The 20791-nt window shown below is 51.3% G+C and overlaps 1 protein-coding gene across 2 annotated transcripts in view; it reads right to left on the reverse strand.

Annotated features, from left to right (window-relative positions):
• RAMP1 (receptor activity modifying protein 1) overlaps positions 1-20186 on the reverse strand; it is a 26266-nt gene extending 6080 nt beyond the window's left edge. The window contains exons 1-2 of one of the 2 annotated variants that reach the window (XM_017828568.1): positions 20096-20186; positions 5118-5256 (exon numbers count right to left, since the gene is read on the reverse strand). In XM_017828568.1, coding sequence (XP_017684057.1) covers positions 5118-5256; positions 20096-20135 — 179 coding nt within the window. In that variant the 5' untranslated portion in view covers positions 20136-20186. Of the gene's footprint in view, positions 1-5117; positions 5257-19788; positions 19878-20095 lie in introns of those variants that run through there. The other variant, XM_017828566.1, reaches the window with a different exon arrangement.
• Positions 20187-20791: the final 605 nt, after the last annotated feature.

Here is a 20791-nt window from a genome sequence, read left to right on the forward strand (position 1 = left end):
GTGACCTCAGACCATCCTCTGTGTTGTACTGTTACATGGTTTTTACATTGGTGTTACCTTTGACTGTTTCAGGCCCTGAGCAATTTATTGACAGAGATACAGCTTCTGTCCCAAACAACTTGTGTGAGCAAGTCACAAATTCTGGCTTTCTTTCTCTATATCTTCTAACATTCATCCCACCTGGAGAAGGCCTTTTCTCCCTTGTTGTGATTACTGAGCTGCCGTAGGATAGCACTAGGAGCAGGGTAGATTTTGCCAAACGATCCCACCACTGCAGGGAGACAGGCAGCTGGCCCTGAAAAGTACAGCCTAGCTTACTTCTCAATATTTTTCCTTACCCAATGTGAACTGCAATTAAAACTGTTTTCCTTGTCATCTTGGAAAAGGTTTGGGTTTAAAGGACACTCTGGGGATGGGGATGAATGGGGATGGGGCCAGGCTGCTGGTGGGAAGCAGTCAAGGACTGATTAAGGGTTTCATGGCATCCAAATGCTTACACTGCTATAAATCCCAAGGAATTCCTCTGTCTTTTTACCACTGCAAACAAGACTAGAATTGGATCTGGCATTTATTCCTTGACCGCACCTGGATGCGGGCGGTGTTACACTGCGGTTGGGGTTCACAGGACTGACTGCTCTCTCTTCTGCCACAAGTACAAGGATATTTCCTATCCTACCCAAATTCCACGCTTCAGAAGAGAAAAACACCACAAGGCTTTCCTTTTGCTTTGTAAATTAAAAGAAAACACCGATTTCCTCCTCTGCAGGGCAAGCTCGGGGACAGGATGAAGGGGTATCCAGTGGGACCTGGCAAGCTGAAGATAAATAAGTAGATAATGAGATAATAAGGGAATGGATCAATCTGTTTTGTGTAAATCATGGACAAATAACGTGAAGGCACAGCGTGAGCGTGCTGGCAGCTGCGGGAGCAGCCCCCAGCCAGGGCCGGGTACCAGGCGAGCCGGGAGCAGGCAGCTCCACCCCTGGCTGCAGCTGTCAGACCAGCACGCTCCCGCCGGGGAGCTCCTTCCCCGCAGGATGCCCGCGGCGAGGGGAAAGCATTCCCTGGAGATATTCAGGCATGCCGCGGGGTGGATATATTTGGGATGAGGATGCCTTGCTTGGCTGGAGTGACACCCGCAGCTGCGTCCCCCCGTCCTGCTGCGCCGACGCCGTGCACGGACCGTCAGGCAAATCCATTCCCTGGCCACGGCCAGAGCCGAGCAGGAAAAATAGCTGCAAGTCACCAGCTCCTGTTGACGCATTCGTGGGTGGGCGGCCGGCACCCGACCCCTCCAGCAGCCCCAGCTCTGCCAGCAGCGCTCCATATCCCCAAAATAGCTGCCCCCAGGGAGACCTCAGCTAATCCCTCGGCTCAATCACCATGCCGATGAATTTGGACCTGGAATCAAAACAGCCAAGTTGGTCTTTGGGAGAATTCATCCTGCACAGCTGAGCTCCTGGCTAAAGCAGCTCGGCCACCACCATGGAGTGGAGGAGCCCATGACATGGAGGAGCCCCTGCTGCAGCTCCAGTCTGGCTTTTAAATCCCAAGGCAGCCACAAGCCCTGGAAAACAAAACACCAGAATGCTGAGGATCCAAGGAGCACCCGAGGCCACGCCGGAATGCTCGGCCTTTGGGGAGGAGGACAGGGAAGAAAACCAGATGATCCAAGGGAAAACACCTCTCAGTGTGGAAGGACACTCCAGTCCTTCTCCCTTCCCAGGAGACACTGTTCATGGCCAGCTTCTGGAATGAATTATTAAATTAAAAACCACCTGGCATCCCATTCCCAAAGTGTGTAGCAGCTCACACGAGTTCCCCTGGTCCACGATAAAGACTTGCATATCCAGAAACATCGACCTTCCCTAAATAAGCATGGCTAAGGAAGCCAGCAGAGCTCAATGGTGTTGGACAAACCTTCCCAGAGAGCTGTGCTTGTCCACATGGTCCAAGCCCAACCTCACCAAACACTCCTGGTGCTGAGAGACCCCTTGGTTACATCGGAATGCTGCAGCATCAGTGAGGCCAGAGCTCAGGTAATGCCTCTGAGGGTAAGATGGGAGCAGCATCTGCAGCCTATAAACAGGACCAACGAACCACAATTACAAACTCTGCTGAGACAATTCATTTATCCAGATGTTCCCATCGTGTCACCCTCAATTGAGCAGGAAATGATGGGCCTTACAGGCTCTTTCCTGCTAAATGCTGCTGTACAGGAAATCACAGCTCCAAACCTGAAACTGTACAGGCCCTGGCAGAGGCAAAACCTCACAGCATTTCTCCTTGCTTCAGACAGGTTTCAAGCATCAAAATTCCTTGGTTTGGGGGAAGATACGGAAAGAACAGGCTCTAGGCAAAAGGTGGGTTATTTCCATTTCTTCATCTCACACCTGGAGGAAGTCAAATCCTTCCCCTTAAGCCAGAGGGGTGACCAGCCACCTATGCCACCCCCTGCCCACTCCTGCTTATTGTCCGAAAGGGGTTGGTGATTCCCACACACACTCAGGGAGCAAAGGCTGCTGAGCAAGGCGCACGACCAAACCCCATATCCTTGCAGCTCATTTACTGCAGTAGCTGAGCTATTTCTGCCTGATTTTTCCCAGAGTCCTGAGGGCACAAGAGGATCAGAGGAATGTCACCTCTTAAGTGACCCCAAGCCATGTGTTCACAGGGAGCAAATGGACTCAGGCAATCAAATTAAACACTGCAAGCTTATCAACATTTCCTCCATGAGCCTCAAGGATAACAAGTTTAGTTGAAGCTATTTAGGAGAAAAACAGGATGTTGGGGATAACAAGCTCTTCTAAACACCTCTGCTCCCTGGGCAGTGGCTTTGCTGGGGGAGAAGATGGATTGAGCTCATCAAGCCTGCAGACAGCACTGAACCAGGACCAAAAGCAAAGTCCTGCCCCTGGGGGACACTCAGCACACCCAGTACGTATGTTTAGAATCACAGAATAGAACATAGAACCATTAAAGTTGGAAAAGACCTCTAAGATCATTGAGTCCAACCTCTGACCGAAAAATACATAAACACAGGTGTGTGTAGTTTTTAATCTGGCACAGAAGAAAGGGCCACGAAGCAGGAAATCAACCAAAATCTTGCAAAACCTCTAATTTTTGGGCAAAACAGCTCATGGCACACAGCACCACCTGCTCGCTGTTTCCAGCTGACCTCCATCCCCACCGGTGTCCCAAGAGCTCATTTTTGTCCTTTGCTTCATTTTCCCAGGGAAAGGCCATGGCCCAACAACGCTGTACAATATGGAAAGTCAGCTGAGGGTGGAAAAAGGGGTTTTATTTTCTCTTTTCAAGCCCTCATGGTGACACGTGGCCACCCCTGACTGGTCTTCACAACTTCAATCAAAACCCTCTCATCAGGAGAATGATTTACTCCATGGTAGTACGGAGAAAACTCTGCTGATTCTAAATGGGAAAGAGCTAATCCAAGGAAAGTGCTGTTTGGGTGGTTTGCAATAAAAATAAACTGAAAGAAATTCCCCCAAAATCAAACACACTTCCCATAAACAACATCCCTGCTCTCCCTGATGGGGCTGCACTGAGCAGGGTTCCCTTATCCCCCTCATTATCCCCCAAAGATGCTCCACTAGGGAAGCTGCATCTCTGCTTCTCCCAAGTCATAAATCACCACTGACTCCCTGACACTGATTACAAACAGGAGGCTTAGCAGAGGACTGCCATGCTATACCATTCCAGCCTCTCCCTCTAGTTGCTTAGAAAAATCAACACACAACTCCTGGAAGCAGGGGGTGAGCCAGCAGGTCCAGTGGGACAGCCTGGGATTTTCTCACAGAAAGGGTCTGAGGGCCTCTCAGTGGGTTATGGGGTTTTCAAGCTGAGTTTTGGACTGATTGGAGAACCAGAGTGCTGAGAAAAAAATCAAAAATCTCATGGAAAATATGTCCATCAAGCTGTGAGTCACCAGAAGCTGTGACAGGGGTCCCAATCTGCTGCTTTATTAACCCACTGATTCCCAGACAGTTGTAGTCTTCTCCGACTGAAGCTCCATTGCTGAGCCACGTGGTTGAGCACAGCCACCATCCTGACTTCCAGACACTGCTCAGGTTTGGCTCCCTGAAAGCCTCTTTAACCATGGAATGGCTGAGCTTGGAGACAACCTCTGGAGACCCATCTCCCCTTGTCCAAACCCCCCTGCTCAAGCACAGCCACCTACAGCTGGTTGCTCATGACAATGTCCAGCTGCTTTTTTAGTATCTCCAAGGATGGAGATTCCACATCCTCCTTGGGCGATCAGTGCCACTGCTTGGCCACCCTCACAGTGAAACAGCATTTCCTGGTGTTCAGAGGGAACCTCCCATGCCTGTTTTTGCCCATTCCCTTCTTTTCCACAAGGACACATTTCTGGCTCATGCTCAGCCTGGTGCCCGCCAGGACCCCCAAGTCCTTTTCTGCCACGCTGGTTTCTATCTGGGCAGCCCCCAGCATGTCCTGGTGCCTGGGGCTGTTCCTCCTCAGGGGTAGGACTTTGCCCTTCCCCTGGTTGAACTGCAGGAGGTTCCATCAGCCCATTCCTCCATCCTTTTAGATTTGTTGCCTTTGGATGGCAACACAACCCCCAGTGTGTCACCCACCCCTCCCAGTTTGGTGTCATCTGAAGGTTTGCTGGGATTACACTTGGTCCCATCACCCACATCATTAATGGAGAGGTTAAGCAGGGCAGTGTTGACCCCTGGGACACACCACTAGTTGCTGGCCTCCAACTGGTGTTTGTCCAACAACTGACACCCCTGGGCCTGGCTGCTCTGGCAGTTTCCAACCCACCTCGCTGTCTGCCCATGCAGCCCACACCTATTTGTGGGGATCTTACAGGAGATGGTGCCAAAAGCCTCACTGAAGTCCGGGCAGACAACGTCCAGTGCTCTCCCCTCCAAGCTCACCTTGTGGCCCCACAGGAGGGAGAAGCCCCAGCAGGGGTTGGACCCAGCAGGGGTGGAGCCAGGGCAGCCCCAGCAGCAGAGTGAAACAGCACGTTGTTCATCCCCCACCAGGAAATAAAACCCCAAACCCAAAGACAGGTGCAGGTGGTCTTGGGGTGCCAGGACTAGAGGGACGAGCAGAGAGGCCTCACTTACCCCACGGTCTCATCCCAGTCGCACCAGAGCCGCTGCCCAATGCCCTCCATGCTGAGCTGGAACTGCTTCAGGCAGTAGTGCCGGATCATCCAGCCGTAGTCCGGCTCCTGGCACGCCGTCGCCGCGATGAAGTGCTGGGCTGGAAGACAGGCCAGGGGCAGGTGGGGTCAGGCTCTGCTGTGGTGGGTCATGGCACAGTCATGGCCCCCGGCCCCCCGCAGAGGGCACCCACCACAGCAGAGCTGAGACCAAAGCAACCCCGCTCTCAACCAGCTGCTCCAAAAACACCTTGAGGTTGATTTCCTTCCTCACACCCCCAGGGCCCTGCAGCACCAGCCTCCATTCCCCTCCCCAGTGCCTGATGCTGATAAATCCATTATTCAAGACATGCCAGGTAAGTCAGAAGCAAGGACATGGATTCATTCTCTGCTGATCGCTCAGCACACGCCTTTGGACTTTAAATGCCCAGGTTTTTGGTTTACAAAACGAGTAAGGGCATTGGGGAAGGTAGGGAATAACCCCATGGCTCCCAGTCAGATCCCTGCTAGAGCAAAGCACCTGCACAGGGCCACGTTTGGGAACAAATGTCCACCTGCAATGGAGCACAAGGTCTGGCACAGGGAAATTCATCCCTGGTGCACGGTGCTGATTTAATCCCCCTCTGGGAACATGTCCCTGCCTCATGGTGCCTTCTGGTTTGGGAGCAGGGAAGGAAGGGATGCTGCCTACAGGCTCGAGCACAATCAGTGCCATGTTGCTAGTGGGGGGAAAGGGAAAGGGACAGTGATGCTACAAAAGGAAGGGGAAACAAACCTTCGAAAGAATGATTTACTGAGCCTGGCTATAAATAATACCTTTCCCTTGGTTCCAGAGAGCCAGCTCATGCCTTTTCAGCTCCTGGAGTACACTACAGGCAGGCATCACATACCAGCTCTATTTTTTGCCACGTGTGAATAACTCTGTGCTTTATTTTTATCTTATTTTTTTTAACACAACAGAATTTAGCTGCTTTTATTTAGCAGCCAAGGGACATCACCACGGGACATCATCCCTCTGCAGCCTCTGAAATCCTCGGAGCACAAAGGTACCAGCATCCTATGGCAACGGGTGGGAACTCAGGGAATTTGGGTGATGTTTCTGGTTGGCTGCAGGGCTCCCACACTGCCTCCCACCACCAACTGTGAGTAAATGAGCCAAGAGAAGTTAAGGAGTGTTAAACCCTCACTGTTGCAATAATAAAAAATTGAGTTTATCAAAATCTAAAGCTCTCCCCAGCTGATACCAGCCAGGGGCTCACCTAACAGCACCTCAGCCAGAGATAAGCCCTGTTCAGAAATGGGAGGGTTTGAGATGCTGAAGCAAAGCACGGAGGGAGGAGGAGAAGGTGGAGGAGGAACAGTACAATAATTTTATGTGAGGCCTGGACTGCAAATCTCAGTCTGGGCAGGCTCAAGGATGATTGATGGCTGGGAGGCTTCTCCCCCCTTCCCATCCCTCGGTTGAGCGAGCACCAGCATCCGAGGGAGGCTTCAGGTGCCACCCCAAGGGGTCACCCCTCGGTGAGGTCTGTGCACTGGACTGTAAAGGACAAGGGCCCTGTAAATATTATGCCCATCACATGTCTGGACAGGCAGCTGCAGAGAAAATGCCTCCAGGGATCACATCAAGTGCAGAGCAGGAGAGCAAGAGGGAAGAAGGGAGAGCAGGGGAGGAGAACAGACCAAAAGGCAGATGGATGAGGGGCCGAGGGGGTTGAGGAGCGAAGGAGGAAACAGAGCCAGGAAGAAATGAGTGAGACATGCAAGGCACAGGGAGAAATTGAGGAAGACAAAGCCACTTCAGGGAATTCAACAGTGATGCGGCACAGGGAGAAAGAAAAGTAGGAGTTAACCGAGCACAGCCAGGCTGCACTTCACCTGGCTTTGCTCCTCCCCACTCTCAGCATGGGAGAGCCCAGAGACAAGTCCTTTGCACCACAACTATCCTTTGGGATACCCAAATGTTTCCTGACAACCACACAGCTGGTTGGAGGAAAACACCTTAAGAGGCAGCTCCGCCTTGGGTGGAGAGAGGAGAAACACTGAATAAACCATGGGGATGAAGCAACTGAGAACCACAAAGTGGCTGCAAGGAGCTGCAAGCCACATACAGCTGGTAGTCAGCAGGAAAACCAGACCCATCAGCCAGTGACCAAGGCCCTTCACAGGGACATTTGGTTTTTAACATGGTGAAGGGCTCTTTTGTCTTACACATCAGAAGCAAACACAATCCAAGAGGAGCGAGGCCCAACAGAGCCCATTGTGTAAGTGCTGCCAGGATGGAGCTGGACACAGCAAGGCAAAAAAGCCCTTTTGTTTTCAGCTGACTGGGGAGAACTGACTTGAGCTGTAATTACACATTTTAAGGTCGAAGTGAGGAGAAGCTCCTGCCATGTTTCCACATGGTCCCTACCTAAACCCCCAGATCCCTGCTGCTTTACAGATTTCCCCCAAACCCGTGTCAGGCTGGGATGGGCTCAGGGTTTGTAACAGCAGGGGGGAAAAAAAAGCAGGGAGAGAGTTTTTTTATCTCCTGGCTCTCATTCCAGAAGGCTTTCCTTCTGCCCTCAGCCCTGCTGATGGAGATGGGGTAAGTCAGCTGCAGTGAGCTGTAAATAACCGAGCTCCGGAGCGGTCACGTCTCTGTACTTAGCAGCATCCATTTGTGAAGGCCACAAGGAGCTGCTGAATAAATGAGCTCCAAAACACAACTATACCAAGGCTGAGCCTCCAAAGAGCTCCCCTCTCACAGGCCCCCGTCACTCCTATTCCCTCAGGAAAAATAGCATTGGGAGCTGTGGGAACACAGTGGTCCTCTGGGAGCATCCCACTGGAGCCATGCAGTACCTCCAAAGCTCTGCTTGGTCTTTAGGTGCCACCTCAACATGGAGAATCACAGAATCCCAAAATAGTTTGAGTTGGAAGGGACCTTAAAGTTCATCTCATTCCACTCCCCTGCCATGGGCAGGGACACCTTCCACTAGACCAGGTTGCTCCAAGCCCTGTCCAAACTGGCCTTGAACACTGCCAGGGATGGGGCAGCCACAGCTTCTCTGGGCAACCTGTTCCAGGGCCTCCCCACCCTCACAGCCAAGAATTTCTTCCTAATATCCAATCTAACCCTGCCCTCTGTCAGTGTGAAACACTTCTCCCTTCTCATATCACTGGAACTGTTGATGAACAACCCTCCCTGCGGAGAGAATCCCTGATTGCCTGCTAAAAGATGTAAGCTTAAGGATCCTTCATTTGCCTCCTCACAGGAAACATCTGGAGAGCAGCAGTGAGGAGGTGATTGGAGGAACAGCTTTTGCAGACATCCCAGATCCTCCTGATTGCCCTGGGATTGATGACCTGGAGAGTTCCAGCAAGCATCTACCAGGATTCTTGAGAGTTAGCTGCAAAAAACCTGCCACACATTTATTTCTGCAGAAAAGTAGTGTTGGTCCTGAATTGTTGCCAAAATTTCAGGAAAACAACTAGACTTTCTGGGTCACCCCTCCAGAAACAGCTCAGTGGGTACCACCCACTCCTCCTGCCACCATTGTGAGCCCACACACTTGTCACAGTGATGGTTCGCCAGCAGAAATCCCTGAGCTTGCTCCACAAGGAAAGTTTTGCATTTTACATGTGTCCCCTCTGCTCAATTCCTTGGTCTCTGGCCACATTCTCCTCAATTTTCTGGGAATTCTTGGTCTTGTCTTGCTGGGACGTGTAACTAACCCCATGGGAAGCAGACGCAGGGAGGACCACGGAGCCCAAGAACAGACTTGAGCATTTCAAACTGGTGTAGCACCGGATGTTCCAGTTCCCAGGCATTTTTGCAAGCCTTGCCACTCCAGCTCTCTGCCATTCGACCTCTGGATGCTGCCCAAGGCGTGTGTGCACTGGGAGACTCTGGGGCAGCAAGTCTCAAGTAAGGCAGTTTCATTTTTGAGGAGATCCCACCAAGGTGGACTCAAAACCACTCCTACTCTCACCTCTCATGAGGGGCTGTATAAAATTAACTCAGGGAGTGAACTGGGTGGGACTCCACCACCTCCAAGAAGCCCAGAGCACTGAATGGATCCAGTTGCTGGATCCACAGTGGTGACTATCTTATTTTGGGAGGAAACTGGAAACTGGAAAGAGAAGGAACTAGCCATGTATTCATCAGAAAGCTTGGAAGTCTCATTAAACCCCGAAGATGGCAGAGAACTGCAAAGTGACACTCACAGGAGGGCTGGCAATGAACAAGGCACATGTAGCACCAGCAAAGCTCTGGGATCTAAGAACAAACACCCCAGTATCTTCCTCTGGGCTTCTCCCAGATGCTGTAACCCCCACTGTGAAATGATTAGTGCCCTCAACACACCCGAGAGGAAAACAAGTCTGTTTTCCCATCCCTTTCGGGGTGGTGGCTTTGCTGTTTCATTGAAAACAACCCTTGTGGTTTGGACTCAGTTGCAGAATAAAACCCAGCAAGAGCTGGGTATCTGGTGTTTGTTCACTGAGCGTGATCCGAGCCCTGCACTCAGCACAGCCCCATCCAGTGGGATGAATCCTGCCTCAGCAGGTACAAACCTGTGAGATTAAACCAGGTACAGCCTAACCAGACAGACGTACTCCATGCTGCCAACCTGTCTACTCACCAGCTGGGAAGGAGGTGGTCTCTTGGGGCTAACCCCAAACCTGATTTTGTCCCCCTTTCTCGTGGCCAACAACCCCCAGACTCACAGCTGTCCCTTCCAGGCTGCTCATCGTGGTGCCAAAAACCTCCAGTGGGGATCACAGCTCCATGTCCCTGCTGGAGGTACCACATGGCTCTAGTAGAGCAGGTTTTCAGCAGGGGGATTTTGCAGGCACAGCCCTGAGAAACCCTGAAAGCACATGTTCATTCCCTCAGGCCGCCTCATTTTCCTTTCCAACCCTTCCCTTGGTGTTGGGACCCCCATTTACTCACAGACCAGCTGGGCTGGTCCTCAGCAAGTGCATTTCTCAGCATCTTCCCTTTCACTCAGCAGTACAAAAAAAAAAAAAGGAAAAATTGGCCCTTCCAGTATCTGCAGACCCTTGGGAAGGGTCTGATTCCCTCTGCTTAAAAATACACCTCCTTCCAGGGCTGCGTTGGGCAGCTGCCAGCTCAGCAGAGCCTTCGGAGCTTGCAAACACTCCCCTGGTTCACCAGGAAAAACTAAGCTGGTGCTTAGCAAAGCTGTGTCCCACTTTGGCTGGAGCTGGGGGACAGAAAACTGCAGATGTTGGAGTTGGGAAGGGCAGGGTGGCCGGCTCAAGGCCGTGTGTTCCTCTCTGAGAAAGGAGGGAGCCATCTGCTCACACCTCCACTTGCTGACAGCCCGGGATGTGCCCCCACAGTCAAATGAAACCTCTGAGCCCTGACAAGGCTATTTCTGTCCTGGTTTTACATGAGGAATGTATTTTTAAAGCCTCTCCTCCCTGGCTGAGTCAGACTGGGGGCACTGGCCCCCACCCCGAGCTGCTGGGATCTGGCAGTGACTCTGGGGGCTGTCAGGGCTGTGCAGCAGCTTGGGAATGGAGATGGATGGAGGGGCCCAAACCCTGTAGGTGTTCGTGGGGGAGGGAGAGACTTGCACAGAATCATCCCATCCCAAACCTGCTCATGGATGCTTCTGAAGTATCCTAAGGTGCCAAAACCAGGCAGACTCTGCCTCCCCTGCCCACTTCACTCTTGTTCACTGAGTGAACAAGACAGTTGTGGCACTGTCCCTTAATCCTCAGGATTTTCTCTCCCAGCATAACCACTCAGGACGTAAACCAAGAGGGAACTCACGGGATTTTTGGGTTTTCATGTGCTGAAAGGGAGTGGGGATTTTTCAACACGCTGCTGAGTCACGGCACAGTGAGGATTTCAGCGGCAGAGCAGATGCTGGGAGGTGGGGGGAGACCTGCCTGTCTCCCAGGACCTGGGAAGGCCGACCCCAGGATGTCTCAGACACACTGCCACTGCCCTCTTCGGAGAAGAGAAGGAGCAGTCCCCTCTCCCTGCCTGCCCTCTGCTCCAGGGGGTGCAGATGGAGCAGCAGAAGGAAACTACTCAGCTACTTCTTAAACAAAGCAGTCTGTAAGCACAGCCTGGACACAGTTACAAAGCCCAGCTGGAGCTCCCCCCTGAGCTCTGCAGATGGAGGGTTCACCCCAAATTCTGCCTGTCCAACAGCCTCACTGCCATGAAGCCATACAAAAGCTTTCAGAGTACTCAAGGACTCGGGAAACTTGGACGGGGGAGAAGTCACTCAGGCTCAGAGGGGGGGAAAAAAGCCTCATAGCAGGGAAAAATTGCCAAATGAAAAGGCAGGGCTAGGAAAGCTCAATGGTAGGAAAACAGATATTCCCCCTGGAAAACACACATGGGGCTGTGGCTTTGCTTGTGCTGCTCTGGGGAGCGAGCTGCAGACACTGCAGCCCCAGGGAAGAGCATGGTCATGGGCCTCTCCCTGGCTCCCAAGGACACAGGATCATAGAATGTTTCAGCTGGAAAGGCCCCGGAAGACCAGCAAGTCCCACCCTCAACCCAGCACTGCCAAGCCCACCATTAAACCATGTCCCCACGTGCTACATTCACATGGCTTTTAAGTGCCTCCAGGGATGAGGATGCCACCACTGCCCTGGGCAGCCCTTCGGGTAAAGAAATTTTTCCTAATATCCAATTTAAATCTCCTCTGACAAGACTTGATGATGCTTCCTCTTCTTGTTCTATGGCTTGTTCCCTGGGAGAGGAGCCTGACCCCCACCTGCCAAGGAGTTGCAGAGAGTGAAGAAGGTGCCCCCTGAGCCTCCTTTGCTCCAGGCTGAGCCCCCCCAGATCCCTCAGCTGCTCCCAGTGCTCCAGACCCTTCCTCAGCTCCATTCCCTTCTCTGAACACACTCCAGCTCCTCGATGCCTTTCTTGTCCTAAGGGGCCCAAAGCTGAACCCAGAATTTGAGATGTGGCCTCAGCAGTGCCCAGCACAGGGGGACAATCACTTCCCTGGTCCTGCTGGCCACACTATTCCTGATACAGGCCAAGTGCCATTGGCTTTCTGCCCCCCTGGGCACACTCATGGCTCATGTTCAGTTGCTGTCACTCAGCACCCCCAGATCCTTTTCCTCTGCACCACTTTCCAGCCACTCTGCCCCAACCCTGGAGCTGCCGGGGGTTGTTGTGACCAAGTACAACCCAAATTCTCTGTGCTGCATCTCTCTCCATCTGGGCCTGCTCACAAAACAGCCTCCCCTGACACCAAATAAACACTTGCTGACCAATCCCATTAAATCCCAGCAAAATGAGATCTCTGTGCCAAATACAGACCGTGGCAGGAGGTGCCATGGTTTAAGTGCTGTGCCAGGGGTGTAAGGAGGGGTGAGGGGCAGTGTAAAACCCTGCTGGCCTGGGAGACAGCGGACACCTGAATGCAGAATTGGCACAGAAAGTCAATTCCCGGTCAGTCAGGCTGGGGACAGTCCCCTGCCAGGGACCTGGCCATGTGGAAAGCTCGGGCTGCAGATGCCCTCCAAAGGGGCCAAAGGCTTCCACATCCTAGGGAATGGAGCACAAGACGTGGTGGGTCAGAGGAGCACGCTGGGGCCCATCCTCAGAAGTCCCATTTCTGATGGACACGGCTTAGACGAGCGCAGGAGCAGAGCCAGCAAGGGCTGTGCTTCACCAAAGCCAGGCTGGATGCTCCAGAAACACTCCGGGGGATAAACATCCCCGGGCATGAAGACTTACTTACAGTAAAAGGCAGTAACGAGAGAAGGTCATGCGGAAACAAGCAGATCCCAAACAGCCGTCAGCTCCGGCTCAGCACGCCGGCTGCCGGACACGGCTCCCAGCACAGGCGCCAGCACAGGGACCTTTGACTTCACCTCTATTTTTTTTGGCAGCATGATGATCTTTTGATAACACACCCGAGCCTGTGACCTGCTCTGAAGCAATACAGGGCACCAGGTTTCACCACAGCACGTCCCATCCGAGCGCTGCGATTGCTCTCCCCCACCGCGGTGAGGGGCAATGGGAGCAGCTCCAGTCCCTCTCCCTGGACCTGGCACTTGGACCCTGCCACTCATCCCAGCTCTGTGGCCCCACAGGGTGACAGCTCTTCGGGGAGGCAAACAATCTGGGAGACTGAAATGAAAACCACCCTGGCCTTGATCCTGCCCACATAGGGTTTCACCTCTGCTGATGACACTGCCCAGCTCCTGCCTTGTCCCCAGTATCCATGGGTGACCCATGCACCCTGTCCCCTGAACTCACAGCCCGACCCGAGCGGGAAGCCCAATCCCTAGTTAACAAAAATATCACCAAATCCACTGGTTGTAAGGGTCTCATCAGCTTAACATGGCACTTGCTTACAGAAATTATAAAATTAGGAGAAACGCCCTCAAACAGACATTGCTTCCAGGCAGCTGGCTCCTACCTCAACTTCAACTAAAAATTCCCTGGCAATTATTTTTAGGGACTTTATTGTGTGCCCTCTTGGAATAGCTATAAAACGACAGCAAAAACTCAAACACCCCCATCCTGGCAAAAAGTAAATGCCTACAGATCATCAAAGTATCATCTCGATGGATAAATCACTTCCTTCCTTCACAGGCACAACAGGATGCCAAACTGAAAACCTCTGAGATCCTTTTGGGTTTCATGATTATGTTCAGCTGTATGCAAAATACCTCATTAGTGCTGGCTGGGAAAAAAAAAAAAGCTACCTCTTTATCTTGCTTTGTGTAATAAAATGAAACGAATCAGAATTCCAGGAGCAGGGGTGAAGTTCTCCTTTCCTACACCAAGTTAAAAAATCACATTAAAGGCCTTTAGGTTCTGAGTATTCACCTGTATTAGCATGAGTTACAGAATGTCCTTGTTATCCATTAGAGGCTGCCAAGCACCTTTCCAGAAACACATCCCTAGACTTGATTCTGCAGAGGGCAGAATGGCAAATACTTTTATTTCCCCCTCCCAATTTATTCAGTAAGCAAAATAAAAATCAAAACTAGCCGAAAAGGGAGGAAAGAGAAATTAATTCCAAACCCTGCCATGCTGAAATCCAATTGCTGCCTCATTGCAAACCAGGGGAGGGAAAAATCTGCCATGAGCTGTTAGTTACAAAGATAATTATATCCTTAATGAATAGCGGGGTCTTTTGGAAAATAATTCTCCCTGACTGAATTAATGGAGGAAAAACACAGGTTTTAGACACGCACTGGCAATGTGTGCACAGCCCTGACTTCACTGGCTTCACCCACTCTGAGTTCAAACCATCTCTGCCTGTGACCACCGCCAAAACCTGCTCCCAGAAGGAGGGTGAAAGAAACCAGGGATCCCTGTGGAATTCTGTGCATCTCTCTTTTGCAAACAGCCCACGAGGTTGGCAGCAGCAGCCAGGGGCTGAAGGGATGCCAGCCCTGGGAACAAGCCACCTCTCTCCTGCCTACCAGGGGAGGACTGTGGTTTCCAGCTTTGCCACCCCAACACCTTAACCCAGCGTTAGACCAGGGCTTTAGAGCTATTTTTAGAACATCAACAAAGCTCGGGACACCACAGGAGGCCAGATGTCAGCTTGGTCTCAAACCCAGGCTGGTCTGGCTGCAGAAAGCCAGGGAAAAACCATCAGCCACCACACTCAAGATTTCAGGAATGTGCTAAAGGCAAATGCACTCTCCTCCCACCCCCTGAGAGTATTTTTTCCTTCAGCTATTTCAGTTGACTGAGGCTAAAATAAGAACAGGGAAAGTAACTCCAAGGTTAAAAGTGCTTGGTCGTGGTTTGTAGACAACACGCTGCGATTCTGCTGGCTCAGGTTTCAAGGGGTTTGAGTGTATTAAACATGGACTATTCTGCTACATGGGACCATCTACCATTTGACTGAACTATCTTTGAGATTAAAAAAACTGCTGACAGATCACCTATAAGGAAGCACATAGTGAGTAAAAATAAAAAATTTGTTAGGGAGAACACCAAAACAATAGTCTGTCTTGTTGGTGCATTCACCACAGGCTGCACAGAACAGCAGCTTGACTAAATACTTTCAACGCAGAGTTTCCAGACTAAAATCTGTTGCTGAGCCGTGTGAGCAGCCCAGAAGTAATTTATTTTCCCTTTTAACAGAGATTTCTCGATGCAGTTTTCTTTCTTTCCAGTCGAACACCACACAGACATTGCACCTCTCTGCAACTCACACACAGAGCGCTGCCCCTTTCCCAACAACATTACCTAAAGGACAAAGGGAAGCCCAGAGGCCAAAATCTGGAGGTTTTCAACCAGGCTGCTGCCCACTTCCCCGCTGGGATGCTTTCCTGAGGTGTCAAGATGTGCTTTTAAATCCTCAAAAGCTCATGTTGTAGAAGCACAGAGACAAGGGACTGAAACCATTAAGCAGGTTCATTACTGGGTTTGATGATTAAAAGCAGCCAGCTCGCAGGCAGCACCCACAGCAGCACAACAGCAGACAGGGACAAGGATTCTCTGGTATTCACCCACCCACAGTGGGAATTAGCCTGGCAAACCCTAGCCACAGATATATTTTAGAAGAGAAAAAGGTATTTAGCTATTTGACCAAGCTAAAACATGCTCTGTTTCCCCTATAAGGGGTTTTCAATGCTATTCTCCTTCCAACCCAGTGGTGTTTTTGGTCCTCTCCTGGTGCAGGGTCTGTGCCGGGAAGGGCTGTGACCACAACCATCACTTTGGGGCCCAAACCTCCCCCTAACACCCACTAACACTGACAGAGCCAGACTTCACAGCTGGCCAGAGAAGCAGAATGAACCTGCCAGTGCAGAGCAATAACTCCAGAATCCCACCTGCAGCTTTCCAAGACCTCCCTTAACTCTGCAATGATCTGATATTGATTCCCAGCCCCGTGAAAACATAAAGGATGCCAACCCCATTATTAGTCATTATGAGGTCTCTAATTTCATTCCAACCAGGTCACAGCATTTATATTTTCATTATCCACAACCTCCCAGGTCATCACAAATAGGAGATCACAGTGCCGGTGCTTGATGGCTCTTTAATTCAAGAGCATTTCAGAGTTAATAAATGCAATTCAACTTCTCAAACCCAAGTGGCTTCCTGACCAGATAACACAGCCTCCATCCACCCTACCAAATCCATAGGCCATTGGTTTCTGCAGGAATAGAACTGGCACGTATGGGAGCATACTAGAAATTACAGGGTGGAGGCAATTTGTTCTTCCCTACCCACATACTTTTAATGTTTAGAAAGTTTCAAGTCCTCTCCATCTCCAGAAACACTCTGAAAAGGAGGAGGACATTTTAGTTTGTTGTTGGGGATTTCTAACATGGCAAGCTCTAAATACTGAGGAGGACTTTTCCAGAGATGCAATAGCCTTCAATTAGATTTTAAAGGAAGTCTTAGCACTTTTATAAAAGAGACACTCAAATCACTGGCAGTCATTACTGAGTGTGCTTTGTGCTAAGAGAAAACATAAATATACCCCCAAAATTTAGCAGTAACGCTGCAGCTGCCTGACTCACAAAGCTGCTCCTGCAGAGGTTTCCTTTTCTCATTATTTTACTGCTCATCATTTCTTCTTATTATTATTATTATTTTTGAGTCCAGCAAATTCAAGTGATGAGATGACCACAGCCTGCAAAGCTCCAAGCTTTGGTATCAGGGTGTAAGGGACAACAGTTTAAGGATGGTTACAGGGCAACAGGAATTTAGAATCATAGAATGGTTTGGGTTGGAAGTGACCTCAAAGACCATCTCATTCCAACCCTCTGCCATGGGCTTCCACTAGCCTGGGTTGCTCAGAGCTCCACCCAACCTGGCCTTGAACACTTCCAGGGATGGGGCAGCCACAGCTTCTCTGGGTAAACCTGTGCCAGGGCCTCACCACCCTCACAAAGAAGAATTTCTTCCTAATATGCAATCCAACCCTGCCCTCTGTCAGTGTGAAGCCATTCCCCCTTCTCCCATACATGCTCTCGTAAAAAGTTCCTCTGTATCCTTCTCATAGGCTCACAGGCACTCAAGCATGTGCAGAAAAGCCAAAGCATCTCCTCTCATTGCCACATCTTTTCCCAGAGGCATCCTGGACCACAGATCAAAGTCATGTTGTTCATACACACAGATAAGACAATTAAAGACACTCTGAAGAACTTCAAAGGTTTCTACCTTTTCTCCTGACTCCAGGGGTGCCAGCAGCTGAAGAGAGGATACAAATGGACTTAGAATTTCCTGTTTTCCAGGAGAGGTCATAAACAGTGTCAAAACCTTTTTTTTTAAGAAAGCGTCATTTTCTGCAGAATATGCAAACCCAGTGCTGTACAGCATAGGCAGAAGATGGAGGGAATCAATGATATATTAATGTTTTACCAGCCTTATTTGCAATGCAGCTTTCTAAATCCAAAAGAAGTCTGAGTAGCACAGCCCAGTACTGCCTTTAAACACTGAAATACAGTGCAGAGCTGAAGTGGTGCCAATCATTACTGCCCCGGTAACAATGAACAAGACCACGGCTCATCCCCTCCTGAGAAGCCTCTGTAGGGAGCTGTAGCCAAAAAACCGAAAAAGCCTAATCTTACCTTAATGGAAGTGGTTACCTTGGGATACAGCTGGATCTCAGGCCTGCTGAATGAGACCAAGGTTATTTTTAGGATGGTCGATTCCCTGACCATCACCACTTTTGAAAGACCCTGCAGCAAGGTGGGAAGTTACCTAAAGCTTTAAGAGAAAGGCTTTTCTGGCACAGGAGGAATGCTTGGCCAATCCTGCCAGGATTTGGACTGTGGCTTTGGTACAGCCAGGGGTTTATGGTGACAGGGAGAGGGCCTGTGTCATCCCATCCTCTCATGACCCACACTACATGAAAAATTCAGTACTGCTCGCCCAGCTTTAGGCCAGGGACTTGTTCCCCACCTCCAAGGAGCCCTGCAGAGGCTGTGGTCACAGAGCACAGAGGATGTTCCCAGCTAGCAGCAGACGGTATCTAGTTCTTCCGAAACAGAAAACCACTTCTGCATCCTGCTGTGGGCTGCAGCAGCAGAGCACGGCTGAACACAGCGAGCAGGAGCTGGGGCAGGACCAGCCCCAAGGAAAGCCCCCAAGCTCAGGCTGAGCTGCCTACAAAGGTGGACACATCTCCAGAAACCCAGCTCTGGGGAGGAGACCACTATAAACCACACTCAGTGCTCATAAAACTTTCTACAGTTTGCAAGGGAAGGTGTGTTAGTGACAGAAGAAGCCTCCGAGAGCGTGTCCTAAGGCAGCGGCCAGGCCCACAAGCTGGCAGTGAAAACACCAACCCTCCCTCCCTGCTGCTGGCCCAAAGAGGCCCTGAAACAGAGCGTGGCAAGATTTACAGGCACAGAGACGATGCTCCCCACACAAGTGTCAAACCTGGTGTCAAGCAGAGGCACTCCAGGTCTGCCAGCAGGATCATTAGCAGAATCCTGGCAAATATAGTAGCAGAGCTTTTTCCACACCTTTTGTATTCTCCCCTTTTCAAAATATTTTTTTCATTTTAAAACACCTGCTTCCTCAGAAGCATCAGTGACATCAAAATTCATGACTCTACCACGATTTCTGGGCACTCAGTTGTCACTTGCAATTTCCGTGCAGCCCTGCCTGTGTGCAGGGCTGTGAAGCAGAAGGGCACAAAAAGGTTGTTTTTTTGTTAAACAGCACAGAGTGTGCTCAAAAATAAAAATAAATAATCCCACAAGAAGGATGTAGGTAAAGACAAACACATCCACAGCATCATGATTAGCTGCCATCAGGCAGAGGCAGCGTCCTGCTGCTTCCAAGCCCACTGTAGGTGGAAAGGAGCAGCCTGGAGTACCAGCAACTCCTGCTTGCTTCGCTTTCAGCAGTTACAGTGCCCAAACCAAGAGAAGGAAGGGTCAGGAAAATGAGACTGACTGGGAAAAGAAAGCAGAGAGAAATCCTAACCAGCAGGAGTTAGTGCTCGCCGGCAGCAAAACCAGGCACAGGTTTCTGCACTGACCACTCACTCCTCAGCCAGGGACCCGCAGCCTTTCCCTGCAACCCGGCACGGAGAACGTGCCTCGTCCAAGGGCACAGCTTTCTCCTGCCCCTGCACAGCTGAGGAGAGGTAAATAGTTAATCAGGGGGTACGGGTAAGCCCATTACCTGCAGCATAGCTCAGTGCATTATTCACCAGGGTTTGGAGGGGAAAACCAGCACAGGAGAAAGAAGGGAAAGAAGGAGAAATCTGTGCATCCTCAAGGAGCACTTTGATTTCATGGAAGATCAGCGTTAGGACGAGGATGCATGGTTTAAGTACATTAAATAAACACACTTCTAGAGAGCACATGTACGCGATCTCTCGGAGCTTTCTGCTGCGGGTACACAGGTGACAAGCACGGCACAAGTCTCTACCTGTTGCAGCTGAAATGTCAGGAGCACCAAAGAAACCAGGGCACACTGCACCCAAGAAAACAACTGGGCAACAAGAACTTCCAACCCGATCGCCGGTAAAACCCAAAACATCTGACCTCACCTGAGAGAAGCCTGTTTGAACGAGCACTTCTGGCTGCCTGCTCTCCCTGCGGCTCAGGAACGGGAAGAGAGACTCCTAAAGCAGTAATTAAAAATGTGCAGCAAAAGGCAAGGACGGCTGCCAGCGGAGCATGGCTCAGTACCTCTCACCTACCAAGCGGGGAATCCCACACAAAGCAGGCTGTGTCCAACAGCATCATCACCTCAGACTCCCAGGCCAAGCGCGATGTGTCCCGGCGTTCTGGGATAATTTCTCCTTTTGATTCCCACCCGCCGTCTGTGTCGCCAGCGACGCCAGGCTGGTGCCTCCCCGGGTTTCAGGGAAGAAGGGTGTGAGCGGTGAAGCCCGGGAGGAGGCGGCAGGGGCTGCACGCCCGTTCCCAACGCAGAGGGGCTTCCAGGGGGCCTCTCCCGCCGCCCCACCGGCCCCGGGGGAGTCGTGTCCCGGCGCCCGCACTTACCCAGGACGAAGCAGAGGAAGCGCCGCGGGAGCAGGGCCATGGCCCCGCGGCAGGAGCGGCTCCGCTCCGGGGCCGGGCGGGCTCCGCGCCCGCGGCGCTGAGCGCAGGGGCGGACCCGGGGCGGCCGCGGGCCCCGCCCGCTCCACGGGGCTCGCTCGTCCGCGACACCCCCTTCTCCCCAGAGACCGGGGGAAACCTCTCCCGAGGCGCCTGCAGGATGTAGCCGAGGCTCTCGTTACCTCCGACTCCGCAGCCGTAGCCCGGAGCCGCGGGAAAGGGAGCGAACAGTTCAGAAGGAAAGCGTCGAGAAGTCCTTCTTCCCCACGCGGTTTCCTTAGCCCTGCTTCTGTCTCCACCGAAGGAATTTCTCCCTAGCCTGAGGGTGAAAATCTAGCCTTCTCCCTTTTATGTGTTGGATATGAACACAGAGGATGCAGTGCAACCTTAGGGAGAAGGTAAATGTTTTGGTTTTTTTTTTTAACCGAGTGGAACATCACTACTGAGCTCCTACAGCTCCACCTGCAGCTCATTACCGAATCATGTCTGAACAGCAGTGCCTGCCTGCGCTCCTCAGGATAAGCCATTAGGAGCAGGTGAGGGCTCCAGCTGCAGCGAGGTCACTGGCCGGCAGATCGCTTCTCTCACATTTTAAGTCAGCTCACCCTTTCAAAGGGAGAACAATAAACAAGGAAACCT

Source organism: Lepidothrix coronata, unplaced genomic scaffold (genome assembly GCF_001604755.1).
Source record: "Lepidothrix coronata isolate B3197 unplaced genomic scaffold, Lepidothrix_coronata-1.0 Scaffold149, whole genome shotgun sequence".
Taxonomy (NCBI): Eukaryota; Metazoa; Chordata; class Aves; order Passeriformes; family Pipridae; genus Lepidothrix; species Lepidothrix coronata.